The sequence below is a fragment of the Notamacropus eugenii genome, chromosome 2, assembly GCF_028372415.1.
Source record: "Notamacropus eugenii isolate mMacEug1 chromosome 2, mMacEug1.pri_v2, whole genome shotgun sequence".
Lineage (NCBI taxonomy): Eukaryota > Metazoa > Chordata > Mammalia > Diprotodontia > Macropodidae > Notamacropus > Notamacropus eugenii.
Window position 1 is genome coordinate 286557513 of NC_092873.1, and position 21237 is coordinate 286578749.

At 37.8% G+C, this 21237-nt stretch overlaps 1 protein-coding gene across 10 annotated transcripts in view; it reads right to left on the reverse strand.

Annotated features, from left to right (window-relative positions):
- LOC140527336 (mitochondrial adenyl nucleotide antiporter SLC25A24-like) overlaps positions 1-21237 on the reverse strand; it is a 101301-nt gene that overhangs the window by 13113 nt on the left and 66951 nt on the right. For 8 of the 10 annotated variants that reach the window (XM_072644184.1, XM_072644183.1, XM_072644185.1 and 5 more), the window contains 5 exons: positions 17107-17218; positions 14721-14879; positions 9212-9364; positions 8207-8314; positions 988-1155 (listed from right to left, as the gene is read on the reverse strand). In XM_072644184.1, coding sequence (XP_072500285.1) covers positions 988-1155; positions 8207-8314; positions 9212-9364; positions 14721-14879; positions 17107-17218 — 700 coding nt within the window. The remainder of the gene's footprint in view (positions 1-987; positions 1156-8206; positions 8315-9211; positions 9365-14720; positions 14880-17106; positions 17219-21237) is intronic. The other 2 variants (XM_072644181.1, XM_072644182.1) reach the window with 2 other exon arrangements.

The following is a 21237-nucleotide window of genomic DNA, read 5'->3' on the forward strand; positions in this document are numbered from 1 at the left end:
GCTTTTGTCTAGATAGCCCAAGGCTGGAGGTGGTCTGAGTACAGAGATAGTTTCTCTGTCCAGGGATGACATGATGTCATTCTCAGTCCCCCATTTTAATATAGCTGACCTCCTATTGTGTTATCCAATCAGTTGATTGACACCCCACAGGAACACTTTCTCTTTGAAAGGTATATTAAACTGTGAGTCCACCACCATTATTGACTTTGATCTAAGAGAGATGGCCAAATGACCATCCTTTTATTAATAATGTGCTGGCTTTATTAATAAAAATGATTAAATTATCCAGAAATTATGAATTTCAGACCCTTTTAATCACCACAAACCACAGTAATATGCTCTGCTTCACAGAGAATAAGGCAAAACCACCAGTGAGCCTGTGCCTTGGGTTGGCTTTCCAGTAGGGTTAATGCATTTGTGGGATTGCCTGACCACTCTTACCTGATCTTTCTGACCAGTAGTATATACTTTTGAGATGATCTATCAGGATTGAGGGAAAACGCTGTGTCCACCAAACCACTTAAAATCAAATAGACTATAGAGAAATCAAAATAGGAGATCTTGGCCACGGTGTTTGACCAGCCTCATTTTTTAACCCACTCTAACAGACATGTTCCACTGTCACTTTCTTTTCTTCCTCATCTTTAAATTTGAGTATATGTGTGTATGTACGTATATGTATATATATATATGTGCATATGGATATATGGATGCACATATGTGTGTGTATGTATATATGTGCATATGTATATGTATATTTGGGGTCAAGCATCATTTTAGCCAAAAATAATTCATAAGGATAACCAAAAACTGAGTACCATTAGCAAAAAGAGACTCAACATATTAAACAGACAAACAAAATATTGTTCTGTCCAAAGTGGTCTGTTATCAAAAGCCAAAGTGGCCCAGTATGTTTCTTTAAATATAATTGAAGATTAGATTTCTTCTTAACTCAACTGCTATAACTCATCTTGGGAGTAAACTCACCTCATAGACAGATAAATCTATGCCAGCATAAGGAAGGATGCTCAGAAAATTAGGGATGTAGCCTTTGTATAAAGTTCCAAGGTGTTCTTTCTTCACAATTTGCAAGGCACAATGAAACATTCCTGAGTATTGTCCAGTTTTACCTAGAGCCAACCTGGTCCTTATAACCTGAATGCAAAAGAATATAGTCAAATATCTGATCAGATTGATTAAATTCAAAGCACTCTAATGAATTACGTCATTTCAGTCAGTCAATAAACATTGATTAAGCATCGGTTCCAGGTACTGTACTAAGCATTCAAGATACAGAAAGAGTCAAAAGACCACCCCTGCCTCAAGAAGCTCACAATCTAATGGATTCTTTTCACTGATACATAGAATTCCAGAAAGGAAGAAATCTTACAGTGAATCATTTTCTCAGCGGCATATATTTGCAAGTGTCTACAGCAAGACTGTTCAAACTGAGCTTGGTGAAATCCTACTATGGTTCCAGGGGATACTGGGAAAGGTTTCAAGCAGACTGTGACATGGGAATTGAGTCTTCAAGGAAACTAAGGATTCCAAGAGGCAAAAGAGAGGAGGCAGAGCACTGCAGGCCTGTGGAATAGTCAGTGCAAAGAACCAGATGCACAAGATGAGGGTGTCATGTACAAGGAGCTGCAAATAAGCCAATATGGCAGAATCACAAAGGACATGAAAGGTAATCATATGGAAGACTAGAAAGACAGATTGTTTAGAAGACCAAATGAAATAAAGCATGTTATGTTCTTTGAAGCATTAAAGTGCTACATGAATATTAGTGATTATTGTTAATAATCAAAGTTCCATGAGTTATTGGTATATTCCTATTCTATTTCCTTTGTCCTGTGGACAGTACATTCTGCTACTGCTCCTCTAAATCTTTGTGATTCAGAAACTGCCAAGGTGATTTTTTTTCCCTTATAACTGTCCCCATACTCTCATTCTTATCAAGCTCAGTCTTCCCTCCTCAATCCACTGTCTGCCTCCTTTCTGCCTTCTGTAACTTTTCTGCTCTACTAGAAAACTCCCTTTTATTTTATTTACTGTTATTATTTATTATATTTATATATTAAATATTTCTTAGTGTATACCATATTATCTATATTGTATGATGTATACAGATATAATTTATGCATAATATAATTGTTAGTATAATTATGTTTATTACAACTATTACTTATTATTAATATCTATTCATAGTATATTTTTCCTATCTTATAGACTTCCTGTAAATGTGACTCTTCCCTGTTCCCTTTTTCATTGCCAGCTTCTCCTGCTCTCATGCCCATCGGCATACTGGCCCAATAAGAATAATAAGGCTACTTCTTGTTCTACACTGCTACTTCCAGACCCACCTACTTCCACTCAGCAATTTCTCTTTTGAAGTTCACTCCATCCCTCCATACCTAGATCCTTGTTGCTCTCATATACTAGCCTTCAGGTCACTCTCTTTCTTTCCCTCAATGACTTAACCAGCTGACCTAATCTTCTCTATCCTATCCCCCTACCTTCATTCTTGGACATCCCAATATTCATGCTTATGTCCTTTAGAACACCCTGTTCTCCTAGTGTGCTGACATCTTCAACTTGCCCCAGTTTCACTCTACTTCAGCCACCCACCAAGGTGGTCCCATATTAAATCTCACTAGCATCCAATGATCTTGAACTCGGAAATTCCCCTCTCTGATGCCTTTCCACCTCTCCTCCTGCCTCACTTCTCTCTCTCTTCACTCTTCCTGCAATCTTGAGTCCCTCCACAACTCGATGCTCTTATTCTATCATCTCTAACATCATTTTCTTCCCTTCATAGTCTTGACTTTATAAGACTAACCTTATATGTGTATGCATGTTCATCATATCCTTCGTTGCCAAAGAAGACCATGCCATCAGAGAAATAATGACATGACTTGCTCTTGACTTTGTTTTGAGGGAGGGAGGGCTGTGAAGGTCACCAGCTTCACTTCTCCTCCAGAGCCATCTGAATCCAGTGACCAGATATTCATCAGGATAACTGGAGATGACCCAGGATGAGGCAGTTGGGATTAAGTGACTTACCCAAGGTCACACAGCTAGTGAGTATCAAGTGTGTGAGGTGAGGTTTGAACTCAGGTCCTCCTGACTCCTGCACTGCTGCTCTATCCACTGCACCACCTAGCTGCCCCAATCTTGTAAGTAACTAATTCAACAAGACACTGCCCAGTCTCCTTGAATCCCTATTTCCTTTGCCCTTCCATTATTCATCTTCAGCCCGGGGTCACTGCCAACATCTGCTGACTTTAATCCTACTTAAGGAAGTCATGAAAGCGTGATGACTGAGTCCACTACAAATTCATATTATCCAGAGTCATATATAAGAATTCCAGTCCCTGAGACAAATTTGGCAAGGCAGGGAAGGGGCAGGCTTCCTGCAGACAGTAAACTGGAGACAGAAGCTTTGAGAGCTGACAAGGTTGATCAATTGGGAGGCTCAGGTATTTAAAGAAGGTGGGAGTTTCAGGAAAGAAGACTGTGTGCCAGGCACTGAACTTACTAGGGAATAAGAAAATAGACTTGGAAGTATATATAACATGCTACAAATCTCTACTAATAAGAGAAATGAACATTAAAACAACTCTGAGATCCTACCTCACACCATCATACTAGCAAAGATGACAAAAACCGAAAGCAAAGAGTTGTGGGAGGACAAGCACATTGATGCACAATGGCTAGACCTGTGACACCATGTAATGATTCTGGGAAGAAATTTTGAATCTTGTCCAAAAGTCACTAAATTGTATATGTCCTTTGACAGAGCAATACCACACTCTACAACATAGGGAAAGAATCCATAACTAAAAAAAATTATAGTAACTCTTTTTCCTATAGAACTGCAAAGAAAATATCTATCAATTTTGGAATAACTGAACAAACTATGATATATAAATGTAATGGAATATTATTGTGCTTGTAAGAAATAAAGAGAAACTTGAGGAGATTTGTATGAACTGAGACAAAATGGCATAAGCCGGATGGCTAAGTGGCCTCAGTTTCCTCATATGTAAAATAGGAACAGCAACAGCACCTTCCTCCAAGTATTGTTATGAGGATCAAATGAGATAATAATTATAAAGGGCTTGTTTAATTTTCAGGCACACAGTAAGTGCTAAATAAATCCTAGCTGTTATTATCATTAGTAAGTGGAATCAGGAAGACCTGGGTTCAAATCTAGCCTCAGACACTTACTAATGGTGTGACACTGGGCAAGTCACCTTAACTTCTGTCTGCCTCAGTTTCCTCACCTGTAAAATGGAAATAATAACAGCACCTACATCATCAAGTTGTGACGAGCTAATATTTGTAAAGTGCTATGTAAATGCCAGTCATTACTGTTATTATCGTTAGGTGAGCAAATTGTGCCATTGACCAATTGTACCATTGACTACACTACTGTAAAGAACAACTTTGAAAGACTTAAGAATTCTAATGAATGTCATGACCAGTCCAGAAGACTGATGATGAAGCCTGCTTCCCATCCCTTGGCAGAAAGGTGATGGAGGAGAGATACAGAATGGGACACTAATTTTCAGGCATAACCAATGCCACTTTTTTATTTGTTTGTTTGATTATACTTATTCGTTACAATAGAACGCTGTTACTGGGGAAGGAGAATGTTGTACTAGGGAAGGAGATAGTGATAGAGATGCAAAAAAAAAGAAGAAAAGCATATCAATGAAATGCATTAACAATATGGAGAATAGTGCAGAAGAAAGTTCATAAGGTGACATGGACTAGAAAGGCAGTGGATGATGGGTATTATATTGCTTACCTTCTCAGTGGATGGGGGAGAGAGGAGAGAATTTGGAATTCAAACTTTTTTAAATGTTAAATAAATAAATTGTTTTTAAAAAAAAAAGAAAAAGAAAGGTTGTCATATATTTTAAAATGGGTTCTCTTGGGTCTCCCCAGAGTCTATTAGAACTCTATGAAAGGCATGTTCCATGACAGTGGCAAATGCCTTTAGCACCTGCATGTGTCCACGTTTTGGGGCTCACTTCATGTTGATATTCAGAAGATTGCTGAACCAAGTTATCCCACTGCTTGCATCTCCCTAAGATAATCATATAAGATTTTATATGATCATAACACATGTCCTTTTTAGAGGACAGCCTTTGCCCTACTGAAACAAATCTTCTATCATCAATAAATACCAAAAGCAATAAACACTATATTCAATAAATTCAATAAACACTATGTTCTCCACACCTTTCTATCAGTCATATGATTTTGGCGATTTGGCTTAGCATGGAAAATTGACTAGAAAAGGCTGTCTGTTGCTTACTCATGTTATCATCAATGTATCCATAGACTGTTCTCACAGTGATTTTACAGAAATGGGAAAATATTCATACAGGTCAATAATGTCCAGTCTTCTTGGTGGCCTCAGACCTCCATGGGTTTTTTTTTCCTTTATGTGGTATCTTCTCTGCTTCGAGATGTCCTGAAGAATGATCCTTTGATGCCTGCAAATTTATTTCTGAACATACTTGGTTCAGGTGTTACTAGACTCTTCTTCCCAACTTAATTTTGTCAAGTGTAATTCCTACTGCAAATCATGGAGCATTATCAAGGTGGCAAGTGACCCAAAGGACAATGGAAAAATTGATGGCATCATGCAGAAGTTTCAGAAGACTACCAATGGAGATGAGTGCATGAACTAACTCTAAATGTAGGTGAAACATGTTCTTAAGAGCTCCATCTCCCACAGGACTGCATGAAGTGCAAGACAATGAGAAACAGTGGAAAGAGAATGGGTTCTGGAGACAGATGTCCTGGGTTCAAATCCTGTCTGTGATGCTGACCACTTTTGTGTGACAAGAATGACCTCTGCTCAGCCTCAATTTCATCTATAAAATAAAAGGGTTGGAAAATATATATATATCCTCTGAAGTCCCAGCTCTAGTTCTATGACTCAAAATACAACAGATGATATCAGATACCACCTCTAGGCTGATTCTGATTACAAAAAAATTTTGCAACACAACTAGTAGGAGAATGAATCCAAACTCTAAGAAGGGATAGAATTTTGGAAAACTTTGGGCAATGATCTGGAAAAGATAGAGAGAAAAAATGAATAGAGAGACAGAAAGCTGTCACATAGTGGTTTTTAATTGCCACCACCATTAACAGGAGACTTTTCCTTTTCTATGTCCACAAACAACAGCTCCAGACATACTCCCAAATGGACATCTTGTTCTGAGAAGCCACAGTTGCAAGACTTCAAGATATCACTCATCTGGCACTGAGATACAAGACCTTTCAGAATCCAAGGTTGCTAGATTCCCTCTGGGCAAGCTGCAAACATCTTTTTTCCCTTTCCTCAGGTTGCTACAACACATTGCTAGAACAGCTACAGGGAGGCACAAAGAGCTGCTTCATAAACCCGTCTTCTGCTTTTCTTGTTCTACTTATTAGCTTAGAAGGCAAGACCAATAAGTGAGCGTGGGAAGAAGAGCTGGGAGGCCTCATAACACACATTCTTTACAAGTTCAGAAGGTTGTTGTGCCTTGGGAAATGAGTGGTGAGAATGTTTGCTACTTGACTCATTTCTTGTTTTACATCTTGCACTCTATTTTAAGTAGATGTCCTTTTACATTGCTATCATGTCACATGATTCAATCTGGCTGGTTGGAAAAGAGAATCAGAGGAAAATGTGGAGGCTTATGAGTAGCAGTTAAATATATGGGGAATTGATTACTGGCATGAGTAGAAGGTATAACCAGGGGAAAGGTCACCTCTTTGTTAGAGACTGGAGCAAAGAATGATGGGGAATGATGTTGATTCATAAAACAGCGGTGAACAAGAAGATCAGTCAGATGGCCTCCATTTTTTCAAGAAAGTTAAGAGGCAAAGGTTTCTGCTGAGAGGGAGAAGAAAAGGAGTAGTGTGGGACAGCCTGAAGACAACACTTCCAGAGGCTGGTTGTGGGCAGTACAAGAGAATACAGAATCCTAGATTTAGAGCCAGACAGAACCTTAAAGGTCATCCAGTTCAATCTCTTAATTTTAAAGATTTAAAAAAAAACCCTGAGGCTTAGATTGGTTTAATGACTTACCCAAGGTCATGCAGAAGATAGTAAGCCAAGTTTGAAATTGAAGATCCTCTGTTTGAATTTAGTGTGGGGTTGGACATAGCATTGAGGGACTATCTGAGATTAGGTAGCATCAATTTGTGGTGGATCCAGTTGGCATGGTTTGCAACTTTCCCAGCAGGAGAGGAGGATGATAGTGTAAGCCACAGTTGTGGTTTAGTAAGGCTTGAGCAGTGAGACTGACAGAAGCAAAGAATTTCAAAGTAGATGACAGTGTATAATTGAACTGGTTAATTCTAGGGTCAGCACTGAAAAAGGAGGAAAGTAATGGGCTGGAAGAACAGAGAGAGATAGAATAATGAGATATCATAATGAGAACAAAGACTAGGTTCTGGAGTGATAGAGGGGTGGATGGAGGATATGAAGTTGTGATCAAAGACAGAAATTTCACATTTCCATATCATGGAACAGAAGAGTGATGAATTAGGCTAAAGGGTTAACATTGCTGTGTGTCATGAAGGTAGTACAAAGGCACAAGGCATTAGGACTGAGGAAGCTAATGAATTGGGAAACTGGGGTGTTGAGGGGGACCATCCACATATATGTTGACGTCTGGAGTTTATGAGATCAAGGGTTGGGGCAGAAAAGAAGACTACAAGCCAGGTATTGAAATCCTGCTCTGCACTGCAGAGAGACAAGAAATGGAAATTAAGGGAATACACACTGGCAAAGAGAAGGAAAGATAATGGGCTCCATTTGAGGCATTTTGAAGTTTGGGATGCCTTTGGGACATCCAGTTTGAAATGCACAAGAGTCATTGGGTAAAGTCAGTACAAAGCATTAGAGTCTACCTAGAGCTAGAAAAACAGATCTTGGTGTCATCTGCATAGAGACAAAAAAGAATGCACAGAGAGAAATAATATGAGGCAGGGGTGGTGCCAGACTGTGGAAGAACTTGGCTTGAATATTAGACATTCAAGGCCTTAATGACATCAGCTTCAAATCCTACCATTCCTCTGCTTAGATTTAAAGTTCAAAAACCTAATCCGGGCTTCATTAGGAAAAAACATATTTTACAATTTACATTAAAATCATCAATTTCAATAATCAATTTTTCACAATGGTCCTTACCTCCAAGGGGTAGATCATGGTCTGTGCGGTCGCTCCAGCCAAAGAACCGGAAACAAATCTCTGAGTATTGTTAATTTTGGTACTGTCATGAGTCAACAACTTCTTATACTGTGTGTGTAAATAAAATAGTTCACATATATAAATGCTGAAATAAGAGAGAGATTAATTCTAAAAAGAATGCCACTTATTTAATACGAGCTATTATTATGATTAAATGAGATAATATATTATAGGGTTTTACTAACATAAATTTGTAAAGTATATAAATGTTAGCTATTATTATTGTTATATTATTCTAGCATACAGTATTATTTTATAAGTATTATATAATATATTCTCCATTGTACAAATATATAATATCATGTCTATGTAAATATCTTATATATTATAAGATATCACTTATTATGAGCCCACACCCAGCAAAATATGTAGAGTTTAAATGTATATGCATTTAATTCACTAGAATATTAAGTAAATTACCTACCTTGGGCCTCATTTTTTTCTGTATCACATCACTATTGCTGTGTATGCACAGTCAGATATAAGATACTACATTTGAAATAAAAGCAAAGAAACTCAAAAGAGGTCTGCATCTTATATGCCCCTTTTGATAGCAAAGTGGCTTCAAAAGTAATACTAATAATGCAATGTATGGCAATGGCTTTTTTATGCAAGGATATTTTATGTGAATGGATTCTTCTTGGACACCAGGCAGTGATAATCTAATAAAACCTGCTAGGTTACTACTATATGAAGTTCCAATTTCTAAACCAAAGAATTTTAGCCTAAATTTATAATGCCAATCTTTCTAGAATTATTCAAAGACCTAGTTTAGTTATTTTATAAATAGTATGATTAATAGAGCTCTAATAAATGCTAAGAAAAATAAAGCAATTGGCTAATTTGTCATATTAAAAACTACTTTCACTGTTCTGCTAAAATGGTCTTACTGTTTTTTAAAACTCAAAAATTGCTTCTTCATAATGAATTTTGGTAATATCCTACCTGGTCATATGCTAAGACCTTAATAGCCGTTTCTGGCGCAATTTTTAAAATATTCACACCATTTCCCCTCCAAAGGGATAGGATGCCTCCCTCTCTCAACATATCTTTAAATCCATCAACAATATGAATTTCCTTTGCGTTTACACTTTGGGCCTATGAAAAAGAAAAGAAATGGCCTGAGTGTTATTATTCTTTACAAAGCACATACAGGTGGCACCTTCTATTTTCAATGTGTTTTAGCAGCCATGGTCCATTTCAACTAATAACAGTTATGATAATGAGCATTATATAGGACTTACTATGTGCCAGACACTGACCAAAGCAGTTTACGATTATCTTGTTTGATTTTATCTCATTATTGAATCATTTTGAGCTTATATGAAATTTATGATTACTCTTAAAACAGCACAGTTATTGAAAAGTACAGCAGAGGAGCAGCTAGGTGGCACAGTGGACAGAGAACTGGCCTTGGAATTAGGAGGATCTGAATTCAAATTCAGTCTCAAATACTTGATACTTACTAGATGTGTGACCCTGGGCAAGTCACTTGATCCCAAATGCCTCAAAAAAATTATAACAAATCCTCTTTAAAGGAATGGCTAACTTTGGCAGACATCAGTACAGCTGTAACTCATGAAAATGACTATTTTATTAGTAGAGAGTATTTCTCATTTCTATTACATACATATCTTTCCTTCTGTTGTGTGAAAGCTTACCCAAAGCTCTATTAATAAAGTGGTTCTGGTCCAGTGATACACTTTGTAGTCAGAAATACTGCTAACAAATACGCTTCTTTTTATCAAACTGTGTTTACCATGTGCAAAGCCACTGGTTTAGAAGGGACGGAGGAAGAGGAGACTGACTAGAGAGGTAGAGATAATTACTGCCTTCAAGGAATTAAAAATCTAGCAGAGGAAATGATGAGATACATAAAGAACCCAAACATGAAATGAACAATAAAGGCATCAGAATGGAGAATTGCATAGAGTACAAATCTGACCTGAGATATTTACCAATTCTGTGACCCTGGGCAAGTCATTTAACCCTGATTGCTTCACAAATAATTATAAGTGAATCAGAAAGGTGCAAACAAAATGTTATAAGAGAGCAACCATATAGAAGGCATAAGAATACATCCTAAGAAGCCGTAGAAGAATTGCATAGCAGACAGCAAAGGAGAAACATTTCTTTCATCTATTCAGCATTTAACTATTGTGTCCTTCTCTTCATCTTTTCTCCATCCTTGTCTTTCCATTCCCATCTTTTCTACCTTATTTCTGTCCTCTTTATATATCCCAATTCTTTCTTTTCTTCCCACTTCCCCATAGTTCTCTCTTTTTTCTCTCCCCATTCTGGATCTTCTCATTTCACTTCATCTTTTCCCTCCAGTGCATCCCCAATTATTTCCATCTGTCCTTGTTTCATGATGTCTCAACTCTGACAGACCCCAGTGCTGCTTACTCTGCTTCCCACTAAGCGTTTATTCCCTTTCTGAGGATATTTTTGTCCCTTGCCAAGGACTTACATCCCTCCCTGTGGTCACCCCCACCTTTTAGCATCTTTTCCTGAGATTACTTTCCATCTACTATATATCACCTATGTGTAGTTATTTACATGTTGTCTTCTCTATTTGAATGTAAGTTCTCTGTCTACGTTCACCTGTCTTCATAGTGAAGATTCTGGCACATCAGGAGCATTTAATAAATGCTTATCAACTTACTAGCTGACCCCTACACTTGAGATTGAGTCACTGGAATCAAACAAGTAAGACCTGCTCGTGTTATAACTAAGGGTAGCCACATGTGTTTGTTATATCTGTCGGAATTCATACCTTCAAAGGAATATAACTTTAATAGCAGCTGGTTGAATTCATTAAAAAACAAAACAAAAGGTAGTTTGTTCCAAGAAGAATCACTAACTGAAGGATCTCTGTATGTCAAAATAAGAAATATTATAGTACTGAGACATAGGATTTAAGAATTACTTTTCATTTCCTAAAGAAATTCCTTTATTTCCTAAAGAAAAACTGATTTTCCTACATAGGTACCTCTTAATCCAAGAAATTAATCTTAATCCTTCACAAGTAGCTTTCTAAGGTGGGAAGAGTGCAGAGAGAGTAGTACCTCCCCACCCCAACTAATATTAACATACTTGCTCCCCTGAAACAGTGTGATGGTCAGTATGCCCACTGATGGAGAGGATGTGGATAATTCCTGACTGCTTTTCAGTGACTGAGGTGACCCCAATATGAATAGCTCACTGGAACTCAGAAGGATGGATTCTGGTTGCAGGGATTAACCTCTTTGCTAATTTATCAAAGAAAGGAATATACTACACTTAGTCCTTTTTGCTTTATTTGCCCTTATGTCTTACCCCTGGAATTGGTCTTTCACAGTAGAGTGAGAGAGGGTATTTCTCTCTTTCCTCTCCATTAAAACTGGTAAATAGCACTTGGGGAAAGAATCATACTTATTTTTATCCAAATGGCCCGGGAGTTGAGTTCTATAGAATGGACATTCCTAGCCCAAGATATGCCCATGGTCAGGGCAACAATAAAGTTCCTGAGAAGCACATGACAGAAACAAGATATATTTACCCAAAAGGGAAGTTCATGGACAATATACCTGAATGCCAACCTCATGTGTACTAGAGGAGGGGGATTTTAATTTCCTAGGTGGTATAACCACAGAATCTAGCCTTCTTGTCAGAAAAATGAGATTGCTCTTTCAGCACTATCCTTCAAGGCTACCTCAAATAAAATCTTTGAAGTGAAGAACTGGAAGGAGAATAAATAGCTTAGAAGAGAAAATAGTGAGCCTAATACAGTTAATGGACTCAAAATTAGAGTAGGCTAAGCAGAAATCAATGATTCCACAAGATAAGAAATATTAGAACAAAATCAAAAGAGCAAAAAAATAGAAGAAAATGTAAGAAATCTGCTATCAAAAATATCTGACTTAGAAAACAGATAGTGGAATGATCACTTGATAATAGACTCTCTGAAAACCATGATTTGTAAAAAAGCCTGGACACTACATTCCCAAAAATCATTAGGGAAAACTGTGCTGATCTATTAGCAGATCTATTAAGCAGAAAGTAAAATGAAAATAGAATGAATATAATTGATCACCACCTGAAAGGAACACCAAACGAGAAGTCCTAGGAATATCTTGGCCAAAATCCATTTCTTCCACATCAAAGAAAAATAACAACAGTAGCAGTTCAAGTACCAAGGAAACTGATTCAAGATCACACAAAATTTGGCAGGTACTACTATAAAGGAGCAGAGATCTTGAAAGATGATATTCCAAAAGACATCAACTTACAGCCAAAAATAACTTACCCTACAGTTCAGTACAATCTTACAGGAGCAAAAAAGGATTCTTAATGGAATAAAGGACTTTAATGCATTTCTGATGAAAAGACCAGAATTGAGTTGGAACTTTGGAAAGCAAGCATAAAAGTCAAGAGAAACCTAGAAATATAAATTGGTTTAAGCAATTGGAAAAGGCTGTATAATGATGGTCAGATGGAGGAGAAGACACAAGTATCCCTTCAGAACCCGAATCTTCAAAGAATTTTGAGGGAGTTTGATAAGAAAAACAAAGGACATAAGGGTAGACTAGTTCTGTTCTGGGACTTTTAAGAGGGAAAAGAGAAAAAAGGTAAAAGAAATATACTAGTATAGAAAGGAGGAAGAAGGAAGTAGATATTGTTAAAGAGTATACAAACATAGAAAAGGGAATAGGTGCAGCAATGAATCTATCTCAATGTCTGAACACACTCATAAACACACAACATATTTGGTACAAATACACCAAACTCAACAGAGAAATAGCTAGGAATAGGGATGGGAGTAGTTAAGCAGGATAATATCAGGGAGGGGCTGGTCATAGGCAAAGCAAACTTCCTGATTGGAAACTAAAGGCTACATATCCACTGGGGAATAGCTGAACAAATTATCGCTTAGGAATGTAAAGGAATATTATTGTGCCATAATAAATGATTAAAGATGATTTCAAAGAAACCTTAGAAGGCTTATACAAACTGATGCAGAATGATAAAAGAAGACCTGAAAGAACAATTTATACAGTAACAACATTGTAAAGACAAACAACAGTGAAAGACTTATACAATGACCAACAGAGGCCCAATAATAAAGTATTTTATACACTTCCTGACAGAAGGATGATGGAGTCAAGGTGAAGAAAAAGATATACATTTTAAAAAATAACTTCCACTGGGTGGATTTGTTTTTCTTAACTATGCTCATTTGTTACACAGGGATATTTTGGAAACTTTTTTTAATGCACAAAAGAGAATAGAAGAAAATTCAGAAGAATTGCAGTCCAACTTTAAAAGTAATACATTGAATTTATTATATACATTTCAAAACAAGTGTTATGTAATTGAGATCCACAGCTTCATAAAAATTTCCTTTTTATATTCTACTTTGTGCATGGAAATTTTTTTTGGTGTTTGTTAAGTTCAGAATAAAAAAATTTTTAGAGAAAGCAAAGCAAATTCAAAGTTACAAACACTGATGCTACAAACAAGGATTACTAGCAGAAAGTACTCCAGAATTTCCAGAATAAAATTGACAGCCAACCCAAAGGTAATTGAAAGATTAATGATGAACCTAAGCATGTTATCATAGATGGAAAGCTGAAAGATCCCTCAGAGGCCTATTTTATAATACAACCCCTTTCATTTCCTCATTGACAGACTTCTGTGAAAGGAGTGATATAAATGATATCAAGAAAATATTTGATGGGAAAATAAGATGGACTAGTCATAAATTCATAAGGCAGCTAGATGGTGCCATAGTACATAGAGTGCCGGACCTGGAGTCTGGAAGACTCTTCTCCCAGAGTTCAAATTACTTAACTGTTTGCTTCTGTAACTCATATGTTACTCATGTGAACAAAATGACGAACCGCTCCAGTATCTTTGCCAAGAACACCCCAAATGGGGTCATGAACAGTCAGACACACACATTCTGGCTAAGACGCTGGGAACAAACCAATCCCCTACTGGATACAAAATAACAAGTTTGGTAAATCACTTATGAAAGATCTGTGGAAAAACAAGAGAAGAATCCAGACATCCAAGACCGATGAGGCATGGAAAGGCTGTGATCTGCATGTGGAGGAAAGGTGCCTGTACTTATAATGTAACAGTTTTCATGACATGAAACAACATGAAAGTATTCTTCAAGGAAGTCCAATATTCCAACCAACAAGCACTAAAAGTCTTGTTCTTATGGATCCTACCATAATTTCTAATAAAATCCTTAATTTACATAGCCCAAGTGTTATGCATTAAGAGCATTGAGAAGACTAAATTAATAGTAAATTGTATTTAAATCAATATTAAATTGTATTTCCTTAATAAAGTCAAACTCACATATCAAAAGCACTAGTAAGATCTGAAATATTTCTTTTAAGTAGTACCAACCCCTTGTCGTATTATTTGGAAACACAGACAGGTGAACCATGCACCCACCTACCTGCATAATGATTTTCACCCGATCTAGGGGTGCTGTGCAGGTTCTAGCGACTGCACCAGCTATCCCACCTGCCAGCAGGCGTCTCCACCACTTGCCAGATTTTCTTTCTTCTTCTGTGAAATCGTCAGGAATAGTTACACTATCCCCTATGTCGATTCCCTAAATGAAAAGGAAGCTACCAAATTATTAAAATTAGAAATGGACCATCTCAAGAAGCTAGCATGAAGGAAGAGACTGAAAGTCAGAGGGCCTGAGTTCAGATCCTGTTTCCATCCCATTCTTATAAGGTTCCAGTGACGGAGACAGGCTAAGTCTCATCCGTACCTCCTTAGGGTTGCCTTATTAGTATATCATTTATCTGGTTTTTCTGCACAGATCAAGAGCCATACATTGGGGCCTAGCTGTCATCTCTCAATTTAGCACATAGAATTTGGATGTAGCCTTAATTCTGGAAGCAGATTTGGCAAGTAGCTTCTGTGTTCCTCTTTCTCTTAGTTTCTATATCCTATTTATTGTTACCTTATACTGGCAACTTACTGGACAGGTGGTCATGGGGACTGTATATAAAGGGGATTTTGTTATCCTTTGTAGAGTTAGTTTCTCAGGATCCATGGCCATGGGAATGTCTAGTTTCTAGGTGTTAAATAATAACCCCCAGAATAGCCCCAAGGATTCTAGATGGTAGTTCTTAGAATTATAGTGACAGACAGTCCTACTGAGGCTGTGCCTTGAGAAAAGGAGTGACAATGTAATATTTACTATGCCTGTGCAGAATGACGATGTTGCTAAAGTTAACCTGTGAGTTTAATGTTGGCAAGATGCCCTCTTTGTCTGTTGTCCTATAAAAGCAAATAGGATTTGGTCGAGCGGGGGGGGGGGGCAGGAGGGAATCCCACAGGGAACCCATAGAGGAATCTGAGTGTGCCTCAACTGGTTCCCATTGCACCTTGTGGGGATTTAGGGGAGTGCACAAGTGTACCTGTATCGACTGACCCCATTGAGACAAAAGAGTAGTTACCACCCCTTCCAGACAGTCCCTGTGAGAAGGGTGATTAGGGAATGCTGTAGGATCTGGTTCTCCTAGTAACCATTTGAGTAGACTAGAATAAAGCTGATTATTAACCCCTCCAAAGCTATCTGCCTATCTGACCAGATCAAGAGGGAACCTTTTAGAAGCTAGAGAATGAGAATTCCAGTGCCTCCTGTGTGTTATCTGTGAAACAGGAATCATAACAAAAAATAACTTCCATACGGTTACCTAGTATGATGCAACGCCTAGTATGGTACTAGGTGTCGGGAATATAAAATTAAATAAGATACGATTCCTATATTCAAGGAGCTTACAATCCAGTCAGGGAAATAAATTTGCAGAAATATATATATATATCAAATAGAAGAAGACAAGCACATGAGTATAAATCAATGCAATGTCAATTCACATAGAATGGGGACTAATTTCAATTATAAATCCCCCTCGCCCATAAGAAGCACCATTTTCTTCCAATGTAAATCAACTTTCCCCTATCTTACATAGGAGGGTTAATATGGATCAAAAACCTTTACAGGAACACCTTGATGGTTTCTCCTCATGCCCACAAATATTCCCAGGATGTGATTTTTAGTTAATATATGACATATTTTGTGAATTATGCTTCTTCAATCTTTGGAACAGTTTGTACATGACTCCCAGGTTCCCCTTGCAATCTTATTTCCTGCTATGGCCGCTTTATGTTGTTGTTCAGTTGTTTCAGTCTTATCTGACTCTTCATGACCCCATTTGGGGTTTTCTTATACTGGAGTGGTTGGCCATTCCCTTCTCCTGCTCATTTCACAGAGGAGGAAAACAGGGTTAAGTGACTTGCCCAGGGACACAGATAGTAAGTGTCTGAGGTTGGATTTGAACTCATGTTGGCGCTTTGTCCACTATGCCACCTAGTTGCCCCTATTGCCCTTTTATGCTTGGGGGAGTGGGGTTAGGAGGACCAGAACAAGATACAATTTTAACACAGAACTCTCTGAAGGAATATCAAGCCTGTATGTGTTCCCTGACTTTTTTTTTTAATAGTTTGATAATTGTATTTCAATTTAATTGGTTTTATTTGAAATCTTATTTTACTTTTACATTCTGAAAAAGTCCCATAGGCTTCACCAGACTGCCAATGGGTTCTGAGACACAAAAAGATTTAAAAACCTTGGCTAGGGAGCAGGAAGGAAAATTGGAAACCATATGCCCTGGCCCCTAGTCTCATCAGTCTGACTGACACAGTTCAAAACTTACCAGGTAAAGAGTTACTCTACCAAGCTTCTTAAGGTTTCCATAATTGATAGCTATACCTTTGGCTTATAACATAAAATAAGTGTGAGGTAAAATACAAAGCACACTTACAGTAGAACGTTTCCAAAACCGTACAATTTCCTCAACATTTGTTGCTGGGTTAAATAAAAAGTATTCCTTCCATTCATTCCAGTCCACTGACATTGTCCCATCAGTATCAATGCTGAAATAATGACATGTTTAAAACCTATGCTCTAATTTATAAATAAAATTAACATCAGTGATTAGCATTAAATAAGTTAGCATTAGTAATCTATCTAGATGGAAAACAGTTTCATATTATGTATTTATGGCAGCTACCACAGCTCATTACCCTAGAACCATTTTCATTTTCTAGTATTTTCTCACCCCCATCTCCTCTTGGAACACCTTGCTCCATTCTCAACTCAGTTTAAAAGATGTCTCCTATGGGAGGCTTTTCCTAACTTTCTAGTGGTTAATACTCCCCACCCTGAAATTACTTTGTAGCATCTTTGTATGTGTTAAGCATTTACTTATCTGTGTGCAAGTGAAAACTATGAAGATAGAGACTTTGTCCTTTGGTTCTGGGATTCCTAGGACCTACCATAGTGCCTGGAACACATTAAGCCCTTAACAAATGCCTGTTGAAGGGAACAGAATTCTTTCTCTTACCCGCCTATCTGTAGTTTGTTATTTCCCCAACTTTCGAAGGATTTCATACATATGCTTTCCCTTTCTGAGCTACAGGTCAGAGTAGCTGTACCTAATCAGGAGTCAAATGACATGCAACCATTTGGAAGCAAACTAACAACCACTTGAAGGAATTACAGACAATTCTCTGACATTAGGATTTAATGAGGGAAATGCAGCCAAATATGATGCTTTCTCTATTGGGATTTTCAAGTCTTAATGAAGTTGGAGGAAAAGAAAGTTCTATTATTTCAGTAAAATCACTGCTCCTTCTGCACTACTGACATTAATTATGCAGAAATAATTAGTAATGAATTAGTAATACAACAATACAGCAGCATTGTTGATGTAATCACATCCTCTACCATTCAGAACCAGCACCAGCAAGTTCTAGCAGTTCTTGACAAAAACTCAAATAAATGCTCAAATGCTTTAATGGGTCAGTAATCTCATCAATTCAGGAGATTCTTTTATGAAGAATAAAAGAATGCATGCATGTCTGGGTGTCCTGTATGACTCTCATCTACATCCTCCACCGAGAGGTCCACCCACCTTGCTAGAGGTCCATCCTCACTTTCTCCCAACATCTGGAGGGTAGCAAGGGGTCATTCTGTTGTCCACCTGTTGTCCCTCACCTTATTCATGTGATCAGTTCATCTTCTTTTCATTCGTGGCAAATGCTTTTGACAAGTATACATTTCCCTGTTTTATGATTTCACTAATATCTATTATCATAGAATTAGTGAGCAGGATTATTTCTGTTGTAACATCTTCCAAGGAGTACTGAATGATGTTGATATGGTAGAATAGAATTTTTTGGTCATTTGTTAATTTTTTTTAATCAATAAACAATAAGCACAATGATGTCTTCTCTACACCTTTCTGTCAGTTATGAGTTGGGGAAAATGTGATCCATTGTTGAATATCATTTGTGAAAGCCTGCTTGCTCCCTAATGCCCTCATTAAGGATGCCTTCAGTTGATGTATAGATGACCCCCATAAATATAAATGAGAGAACAGTCATATAGGTCAGTAGTTATTAAAGTCTTCCTAGAAACCTTTTTTTTTTTAATCAACCAAGGTCTGAAATTTTTTTCTACACCTCTGGTAACTTCCCCCTTTTAGACACTCATAAATCAGTCCCTCAATGCCTTCTCAATTGTATCATCTGCCCTCTCTCCCTCCCCAAAATCTCCTCTTTATGTAGTTGACCTAATCTGGTTGCTTTACCCATTTTTGTTCTCCGTAGTATTAATTATACTTCCTCTGTAAGAAACTGAAGGCCTGTGATGTTAGGGTCGAAGTGTAGAGACTCCACTATCTTTGATGGAGAAAACATTTTTTTGCAATTTTTTTGCAGATATTTTCCTTTTTATTTTCTTTGTAGTCCTTGTTCCATTTTTGTCCTTGAATGTCCTTGGGTGACTGCTTAGTTGCAAAGTTAGACCATGCTAAATCTTCTTGAGACTGGTTTTACTCTCCTACTGCTTCTCTCTACTCGATAGTACTGCTCATAGTCATTGATCATTCTTCTTTTTAAGATTTTTACAAAGGAGTTTATATTCTAACCCATCTCTCTCCATTTGTCAAGTAAGTTAAATGCTTTCTGACAAAGGCATTTTCTAGGCTCTTTTGAACTCCTTACTGTAGCAATTAATTTATACTGGTTTAACTTCAGGATGAAATAATTATAGTCAGTATTACTATCATTTCTTACTAATAGCTTGCTTGAATAATTCAGGATTAAATCTTCATTGTATACCATATCTTTATCTCATTATTCCCAACATGGTAAAACCTGCCAGTGCTTGCATGCCACTGACATTACCTTCAGGAATCCAGAATTATTTCCATACATCCATGAGGCACCATGAGAACTCTGATAAAGCCAACAACAGCTTTTTAAATATTCTTTTGCATACCACCAAAGACAAGGCCTTGAACTTCCAGTATATCCATGGCTCTCTTAGTCCAAGAGAAACCTCAACCAACCATTGCTCTTTTTTTTTTTGAAAAATAACTTCTTTACAACTATTTTAATGATGTATTTTGTCCAAAAAGTGGTACTAAATCAAAAAGTCCCCTACAGCTTTAGATTTAAATGGCTTCAGCTCACATCTCACCAACCATTTAGCCATCCATCCATGTAGAAAGTCATCTCACTTTCTACATGTCACTACAGACCTTCTTGCTAGGGTTGGAAGCTCAATTCCATGTGGACAGTCTCGGGCAGGTAAAGGTGGGAACTTCTAAATCTTAGAGTTCTCACGAGACCCCCCAGGAAACGGCTGGGAATCGAGGTGAACCGAGCTATCTCGTGTATTTCCACCTCTTCCCGTGAGAAACGTGATGGGAGAGAGCTCTCCCCGCCCTCGAGATTGTCCTGGATTGGAGCACATCTAGTTACCTAACAGGCACGGTATTCAGATGCAAACTATGCCACTGCAGAGCTTAAGTAGGATCAGGAAAGCCTGAAAGCTCTCTTGGGCAGAGGGGCGCGGAGCGGACAGGACAACAAGGCTCTGCTTTTCCTCTCTCCTCTCTCCCCTCCCCCTCTCTCCCCACTTACACTTCTACTTCCAATCTCTTATTGTAAGATCTTTGCCTCCTTGGGAGATCTTTCTCTTTCCCACCTAAGGAAGAATTCCCCTGCACTTGTAACTAGACCCTGAAATAAAGCTCAACCCTTGTTCAACTCTGGAACGTCCTTTCTCTCATACGAGCATCCGGTTTGGCCAACCGAAGACCTCGGGAGGTGAGGTAAGGGAAGACTCGGGTAGCCCTCAGGCCTCTAGGCCTGGCACCTTCTCCTCCTTCTACCATGTCTAGTACTCTCCATGCCAAACCTAAGATCTGGACCTCTATATATATGCTAAGATCCAGAGCTGCTAAGACCCAGGCCCTGCTCCCTGGGGAAGTTAATCCACTCATTTCTGGAGCTCCTGCCCCTAAGGTCCAACCAAGTTGATTTGTGACTGAGTGTGTGCAAATTAGCCCACTCAGGCAAATATATCTACTAGATATCAGGCTATGCTTTAAGTTCATATTCCAGTTAGTCATCCATATAGGCAATGTCACTAACCCTCGGTTACCACTAGAGTTCCCCAGTCCCTTTTCCACTTCCTCAGTACAAAACTCTCCTCAATATTACCTATGAGAATGCATGTTCCTTAACATCAAAGATTGTCTTATTAATCTATCTATATATCTATCTACATCTGTATGTCTATTTACCTATCTCTGTTTAAGTATTTATTTCTCCAGCATGTAGCATAATGTCTTCCAACATAATATGCCCTTTATAAATGCTTTGTCCTTCATTCATTGTAAAGTCTTTAGTGCTAAATTAAAGAAAATTGCCTTAGTGAATTGTATGCTAATCAATCAACAATTATAATATGTATGCAGAACTATATATCAATGAGAGATAATCACCAAAAAAAAAATTAAAGCATGATACCTACCTTTAAGGGATTTACAGTCTACCAGAACAAAATCACAAAAACACATATAAAATGCACAAAAGTGCAC